At 43.3% G+C, this 8,291-nt stretch overlaps 1 protein-coding gene across 4 annotated transcripts in view; it reads left to right on the top strand.

Annotated features, from left to right (window-relative positions):
* Positions 1-394: 394 nt before the first annotated feature.
* Positions 395-8,291, top strand: part of CLTA (clathrin light chain A) — a 33,661-nt gene continuing 25,764 nt past the window's right edge. The window contains exons 1-3 of one of the 4 annotated variants that reach the window (XM_023545139.2): positions 395-744; positions 5,729-5,766; positions 7,815-7,932. In XM_023545139.2, the coding sequence (XP_023400907.1) occupies positions 528-744; positions 5,729-5,766; positions 7,815-7,932 (373 nt within the window). In that variant the 5' untranslated portion in view covers positions 395-527. The remainder of the gene's footprint in view (positions 745-5,728; positions 5,767-7,814; positions 7,933-8,291) is intronic. The other 3 variants (XM_064291737.1, XM_023545140.2, XM_003407861.4) reach the window with 3 other exon arrangements.

Here is an 8,291-nt window from a genome sequence, read left to right as displayed (position 1 = left end):
TGCATGGATTCTTGCCCTTTTACAAATGAGGAAACCGATGCTCAGTATAACTGGCTTCCCTCTTCTGTAACCCGCCAATCACCACAGCCGCAACTTTACCTCACCTCCTGGTTCAGGACAAGAATTCCCTTCAGAGGTGGAGATCCCTGATCATTCCGGCTCCCGAGGGCGGGGCAGATACCGTGGCTTTAGTCAAGCGCCTCTCCCGCCTCCCCTCGGACCGCGGAGCTCACCTCCCTCTTTGGAGAAGACCGAGTCACGAGTTTTCTTCGGAGGCCCGCCTCTCCTCCTGCTGATTGGGTAGTTCTTGAACGATTTCTATCTTCTCATTGGTTTCTCTCTTTTCGGCTCTCCACGCGCCCTAGACCAGCCGGATATAGAGGCAGGGTTTCCGCTTCCGCCTTCTCCCTCCTCCCGCTTGTTCTCCGAGTGTACTCGCCAGCAAAGCGACCGCTTCCTGGGGAGGTGTCGGTGGGTCGGTTGGTGTGTCTTCCAACGTCAGTGTCCGTGCCGTTGAACTGTCCGCCATGGCTGAGATGGATCCGTTTGGCGCCCCCGCCGGCGCCCCAGGCGGCCCCGCGCTGGGGAATGGTGTGGCCGGCGCCGGCGAAGAAGACCCGGCCGCGGCCTTCTTGGCGCAGCAAGAGAGTGAGATTGCGGGCATCGAGAACGACGAGGCCTTCGCCATCCTGGACGGCGGCGCCCTCGGGCCCCAGCCGCACGGCGAGCCGCCGGGGGGTCCGGGTGAGATTGCGGGCGTGCTGGGGCGGTGGGACTCGTTTGGAAATTCAGGACATAGGGGATCCGAGAGCTTCTGTGTAACTCCTGTTCCTTGCTGAACCAGGAGGTTAGGGAGGAGTGGAAAGAGGAAACGAGACCCCGGCCCAGTCATACGGAAACCTAGGCTGGGAAAGCCTACCCGGCTCTTTGACTGCTGTCGGGCGCGGGCGGAGCGAGAAACCAAAGAAGATAGAATGGGTGGTACTTAAGATGGGAAGCCCGTTCAGTTGAGCAAGTTTTTGTTAAGCACTTGCTATGTCTTGAACCTGGCCTCTGAAACAGTCGCTTTAGCGCATTTTGGCCAGGATTACAGGCAAGTCTACTCCAGCAGGGAACCAGTTACGGGGGGGCAGAAAAAGTAAGAGTAGTCATTTGTTGTTGAGATATTTAAACAAACAAACAAAAACTATGAAATTCAGCATGTAAGCGCTTAAGGTGTACAGCACGTAGGCTATGGGAAGGAAGGAGGAGTGAATGGGGAGCTCAAGAAGGAAGTCTAGCCCTGGAGAAGGAAACTTGAACCAAAGACGTCCAGGAGTTTAGCATTTGTTGAGCTATGTTAGGAGGATCTCTGGAGCTCTTCTTCCTCTGGGAACACCTTTGGTAGCCGGGTGTGGCGAAACCTAAGATTAGCCTGGATCAGTTAGGGAGGGAAGAAGAGGTGAACAGAGAATGCAGTTTGGCTTTTTTTTTCCAGCCAAACTAAAGCAAAAAAAGGAGGGGGGTGCAGGGATGGTGATAGGATGCTGATTTGATCTTTGAATGCTTTGCTTGTGTGTGGTGCTTAGAATTGTACAGGTGGGAGGAAAGGTGAGTGGAAGAGACCTATTCAGTGGTGTAGGGAGTTCAGCCAGAAGAAACGAGACATGACTTGTCATTTACTTAAAAAACTTTCAGTTAAAGGGGAATAAGACATTTGTGGGGCAAATAAGGGTATCTGTACCTAAACTCAAACTGTTAAGGGACCTGGCAGGTAGCATAAATGAGATAAGCAGGCTGAATGTGAAACATTAAGGAAGTTTGGAGACTCGGACTTCAGTGCAGTAGAGAGTAGGGCTCTGCTTAAAAACATTCAGGCTCAAAAATCTCAAATTATTATGCCAGCCAAGCAGAACATCTGAGGGAGAATGGGGGACTGCTAGTTTGCAGCTTCCAAGTTCTCTAAGTTGCTGCCTCCTAAGCAAATCATTCCCCCAAGAAGAGCCTTGGGAATCAAAAGTGGTACCATAAAGAATGGGGGTCAAGGGCTATTTTCCCAAAAGCAAGCCTTTAGTATTCTCTAGAATTGGCCAGACCATGATCATGACCATGAATATATAATTTATATAGACAGGTTGGACTGAACCGGACTGTGACTGAGAGATGAAGTCGGCTTTAAGTAGTTAAGTAGTATTTGCATGGGATGGTCTTTAACATTTGCCTGAGAATCATAAAATTTACTTTTTTGATCCTTGATTTATTTCTCATCATTTAATAAAAGAGAAAACTGAGTCGTTGAGAGAAGTGACTGAAGAAAAAAGGCAGGTTAATAGCTGAGCCCCAAGTCATTCCACCCTGACTGTACGTACATTCTTCTACAGTTGTTTTAGCAGGCGTGTGGTGGGATGAGAGATTGTCATTTCTTTTTTTTAATAATTTTTATTGTGTTTTAAGTGAATGTTTACAAATCAAAGATTGTCATTTCTGAAAGGCAGTTGTGGCTGCTCTGGGTAGGACAGAGTCAAGAGAAGCAGGGCCCCATGAACTAGGGGTCATTACTGCATACCTAGTTAGGAGGTTGTCCTGACTCAAGGACAGTGTTGCCTACTGTTGTATCCTTAATACCTAGCGGGTATCTGGTACATAGTTGGTGCTTACTGTTTGTCAAAGGAGTGGGTAAAAAGTGTCAGGTCCAACAGTCTTGTATAGGACTGGCAGATCTTAGTGTGATGGTAAAGAGAGGATAGAGTTAAACACTTAGGTCCCTCCTGCATCAAGCCTTCAGCAAAGGGAAGGAAGGAATGATTGCTGACTTAGTTTCTAGGAAGGACTTTCTTAGTGAACTAAGCATTTAGTGACTGAAAGCCAGATTCCTGACAGTGTGGTTGAGGTTGGTAATAGTGCAGTGGTCAGCACTTCCTTTGGGGATTAGATAACTAGTTGGACACACTCTCTTTTTTAAAGAGGCACTCTAGTGTAGTGGTTAAGATTGTGGGCTGTTGTGTAGGCTGCTTGAATGTTTAGCTTTGTGGTGTCAGGCAAGTTACATAACTGCTAACGCCACTCTGCCACAATTTTCTCTGTAAAAGGTGCATAGCATATGCCACGTGGGGTTGTTATGATTACATGAGAGAGTACCTGTAAAGTGCTTACATGGAGTACCTGGTATATACTATCTCCAGTGAATTCCAGCTACTCTTATTCCTTGGAGGTGGGGCAGAAAGGGATTTTGAGGCCTATAGGTTTTGGGATGTAATGAGGAAATTGAGAGATTTTAGGTGGGAGCTCTGTTTCTGATGTGTTGTACAGGATACCCAGACTGTAGCAGTGATTGAGGAGAGAGGAGGATATCCACACTAACCCCAGCCTTGGGGAAAACTCCTCCCATGGTTTTAAACCAAAACCCCAACCCGTTGCTGTCTAGCTAATTCCAACTCGTAACAGCCCTATAATACAGAGTAGAGCTGCCCCATAGAGTTCCAAGGAGCGCCTGGTGGATTTGTACTGCCGACCTTTTGGTTAGCAGCTGTAGCACTTAACCACTACACGACCAGTGTTTCCCCCATGAGGATGGAGGCAGGTAAAACCAGAGCAGTTAGACCTGAGCCTTGGATGCCTCCCTCACTTGTTACGAGACCCAGAGAAGGGAAATAAGTTTAGAGGTGAGAGGTAAACAGCTGAATAAAGGGGTTTCAGGGATTTTGAGGAAGACCAAGTGGTCAAGAACAAAGCAACACAAGTGTAGAACTATTGAAAAGTCCTGTCATAAGGGCTGAGCAGGGAGAATAGGAGAGGTGATTATGGAGCTACTGAGAGAGTTCAGCAGTGAGGCACTATTATGTTTCTGGAAATTTTCTTCTTGGAGGAGAGAATGGAAGGAAGGTAGTTGAATTAAAGGAAAGTTGTTTTTTTTTTTTTTAGAATTAAGCCAAACCAAGCCCATTGACGTCAAGTTGATTCCGACTCATGGCGACCCTGTAGGACACAGTAGAACTGCCCCATAGGGTTTCCAGGGAGCGGCTGATGGATTCAAAGTGCCAGCCTTAGCAGTCGTAGCTCTTAACCACTGGGCCAGCAGAGCTCCAAAGGAGTCATTTTCTTCGTAGCAGTGATGGAGAAGTTCAGGGAAATCTTGCGCATGATATTTAATTTGTAATAGCTGTGATTTACAGCACACTTATTCTATGCCTAGTAATCTGTATATACTTTCAGATCTTTGCAGCACCCCTGCAAGCTAAGTGGTACTATCATATTTCAGATGAGAACTGCTGCTCATGGAGGTTAAGAAGTGTTCCTAAGGTAACAAGCTGATAAGTGACTCAGCTTGGATTCAGACCCAGTCTGTCTGACTTCAAACGGTTGAGAAACATGGGAAGTTGAAGGTGGATTTGAAGCAGAGTCTTTTACATTTGGAAACTTTGTCTATTGTTTCTGTACGGAGTTCTTGAAATGTCCCAGAAAGTTTCCTTCTGGAGCATCAGGTTGCCTAACTTGGTCGTCCTGATAAGTTCAGGGCCTAAATACCCTCTCCCTCCCTTTCTGCATGTTTCTGTAGACTATCCTTTGCCTCGGGCCAGTTGTTGGTTCACAGAGGAATGTCACTACAATAATGAATAAAGAACTCAAAGCATATGTGGATGGGTCTAGTTGAGTGTTCTGGACCTAAAGGACAGGCAACGTGTGATATAGATGGAGGTATAGGATAAGGATTGCTTTTAGTTTTCTGTATGGAGTAGTGATCAAAGTCGTTGTCCTATTGGGAATGGCCCTGGGCTGGAATATATTAACTGGATAGTCAGTGTATTAGCTGTAATGTATTAACTGGAATGGAGGCCAGCCATTGTAGGTTCTAGGATTCAAACCAATCTCTTCTCACATGAAATTAAATTCCAGGTGTGTTAAAGAGACCCATTAAAAAAAAAGTACTGGAAGAAAATTGAATTTATCTCAGAGTAGGAAAGACCTTAAGCATAAAAGCAAACACAAACCATAAAGGAAAAATTGACAGTGTCTACATACAGGTTGTGGAGTTCCTGGGTGGTGTGAATGATTAAGCGCTCAACTGTTGTTTTTATTATGAGATCATCAATCTTTAAAAAGTTTAAGATAAGTAAGAAAAATATTTAACATACTTATTATGAGACCATCGTCTTTAAAAAGTGGTTGTACCTGAGCAAGCCAGGAGTTCAGAGGAAAGATCATCTGTTAATCTGATAGATGACTGCAACAAACCTTGCCTGTAAATAAACATTTATCATCCAGTTGCAGCTTTCATTATATTTCAGTTGCTGGTATGTATCCTGATTATGTCAGCATTTTTCTGATACTTTTTAAATTTTTATTTTTGCTACTTTATTTTAGCCCTATGCCTTATTTTATAATATAAAAAAGATATTTCTTAAGAATTTTTGTCAATGGCTTTTTTCTATTTTAAACTTTTTGTGTGCATATAAATTTTTAAGCATTTTGTCAAGTTTTTAGGAATACAAAGTTACCAAAAATGAATTAAAATCTTTTTCGGCATATTCAGCATCTCCTGTACAGTGAATTCCTTGATGTAGAATTGTTGGGTTAGGAGATATATTTTTAAAAGACTTTCCACTGACCACTTGCCTACTATAGGGTGTTGGGAGAAGCAAGAGGACAAATAGAATGAATAAAAATATTGGGGTTGATTTGGAAAATAGTTCAAGTTGGGTTTAATTAGTTAGGAACCTTGATTAACAGACTGAAATCTTATGTCTTGCAGATGCTGTTGATGGAGTAATGAATGGCGAATACTACCAGGTACAGAGTACTCTGATTATGCTGAATGATAGTGGTCAAGCATTTTCCTTTCCTGTAATTTGAATTGAATGACCTAGAAAGACACTCCATTCCTTTGACTTTCCTAGGTGTACTAGTAGCTGGAATGTTATCTAACAAAGTGGAGGATTTGAAGAGAAGTGGTATTGATAGGAACAGCAGTCTTTTAAAATGTTACTTGCCCAGCCCAAACATCATCAACTTTATTCTCAAGAAATAACTGTTTGTGACGACGATATGCCTAATTTGAACACTGTTAAAGGCACCGTGCTGAGCATTATTTATGTTTAATCATTTAATACAGCAACCTGAGGGATATGTACTGTTGTTTCCATTTTGCACGTTAATGAACTGAGGCACACAGAAGTTAAATCAATTGTCTAAGGTGACAAAAAGTCATATATGGTGGGGGCCAAAATTTGAGCCTTTTAGATTGTACTGGGGGGAGGGGGACTGCGTGTCTATGATGACCACCATTGTTTTCCCTCTGTATTACTAAGCTTTTAGTTGCCAGTCCAGTTTGCACTGACATAAACAAGAAAAGGAACTTACAGCTTCCTGTAATTGAAAAAGCTCCATGATAGGCCCCGTGTGCTTGGATCAGGACTCTGGCTCAGCTTCTCTAGGATGCTCTGCCTCTGCCTTCTGTGTGTGGCTGTTTTTTTCTGAGGCTTTTTTCGTCGTAGCAAAATGGCTACAGTTCTAGGCCTCACATATTGACGTCACATTATCTAGAACAAGATGAGAGCTTTTCTCTCTTCTCCCAGTCACCAAACAAAAGTCCTACATTTCCCTCTGAACCTACCAGAAATAATCACTATAACCTGGTGGTTTGCTTATGCTTAGGTTTCTGCCCATCCCTGAACTAATTAACTGTGGAGAGAGGGATGAAATTAACCTAATTGATTTAGACCAGGGGTGGACAGACTTTTTCTGTAATGGGTGAGGTACCTTGCTCTGTTATTGTAACGTGACAGCAGTCAGAGACAGTATGTTAATGAATTGGCATGGCTGCTTTCCAGTAAAACTTTATTTGCAAAGATAGGCAGCTGGCCTGGACCATAGTTTCCAATCCCTGGTTCAGAAGTTCTGAGACAGAACTGGGTTCAGATTCTGACTTATCATTTACTAACTGTGAATTTGGACATGCCATTTCTCTGTGCTTCAGTTTAACCCCCTGACTGTGAAATGGGAATTAAGCTTAATTTGCAAGGTGGTTGGAAGATAAAGCTTTTATGTGCCTGCACATGGAAAGTGCCAGTAAGTTTAGTTATTAATACTTTAAATAATCCTTTTTCCATCTTTGTGTATAATCTCTTTGGGTTAACCTGGTAACATTGCCTAGTTCAACAGGTGAGATAATTCTGTAAAGATTTAATATCTGAATGTTTATCAGTCTATTTATTAGCTCCCATAGCTTCCCCATTACAAAGAGGAGTTCCCCCTACTTGGGACTTTACATTTGGCTGCTTTTTTACCTTCTCTTCCTTGGTGTGACTGTAGTAACTATACATTTTTTTTTGGACTCTGTTTCCTAGAATTCACTATATTTGGATCAGGTGGTATTACTAACCTTTTCCCTGCATAGTATAATAGCATTTAGAAGTCTTAAGGCCTAGTCCTTGTTCTGCTGTGTAGTTATTTCTGTTACTTTGAAGATACTACTTAATCTCTGTGTCAGAGGAGAAGACTAAAACTGGTAATATTGTCTCCCCAATAACTCCCTTCTCCTCCTACCCAGCTTTTCTATACCCCACTCGTCCCATTTATTAATAGGTAGGATAACAAGTACCCCGCCTCCTTCATGGATTGTAAAAATAATGTTCAGAGCACCCTATTGGCATGTAAGCACCCTGATGGCATGTAAGGTTATGTTGTTACTTTTAAGGTAATGAGTCTATTTATAATTTCCTTTAACATTTTACAGTAGCCACCAGTTCTGTATATAACCAGAGGTTCTAACTTGGATGAAGTGCATTTCAGGAAGGAGTTTTCGATGTTCTTAGAGCACAATTGTGTTTTGTGTTAAGGAGAGTAATGGTCCGACAGACAATTACGCAGCTATCTCACAAGTGGATCGATTGCAGTCAGAGCCTGAAAGTATTCGGAAGTGGAGAGAAGAGCAAACGGAACGCTTGGAAGCTCTTGGTAAGGAATCCCTTTCTGTTTTTGGGTGCCTTTTTTCAGTGGAATAGTTAACCTTGACTCTACTTCTATCCCTTTTTAACTTGAATTTGCCATAGTATCCTTGTCTGCTCTTTGAGAAGATAACTTTCTCAACCCTAAGGTAACAAGACCACCCACATGGTGGTGCTTAATCACAGGTCATTTTGTGAGGAGTAGGGCAGCCCAGAGAGCCACCAAGTGCATCCTTTCCTTTCACAGGAAGAGCAGAATGGTCCTGTTGAAAGAGCAGTGGACTTGGAGTGTGAAAGACTGGGTTCAAGGCCCGATCTTAACTAGCTGTGGGCACTTGCTTGTTCGAACTGTTTAGAGTCTGCATTACT

The sequence above is a fragment of the Loxodonta africana genome, chromosome 9 (assembly GCF_030014295.1).
Source record: "Loxodonta africana isolate mLoxAfr1 chromosome 9, mLoxAfr1.hap2, whole genome shotgun sequence".
Taxonomy (NCBI): domain Eukaryota; kingdom Metazoa; phylum Chordata; class Mammalia; order Proboscidea; family Elephantidae; genus Loxodonta; species Loxodonta africana.
This window is presented reverse-complemented; position numbering and strand designations above follow the sequence as displayed.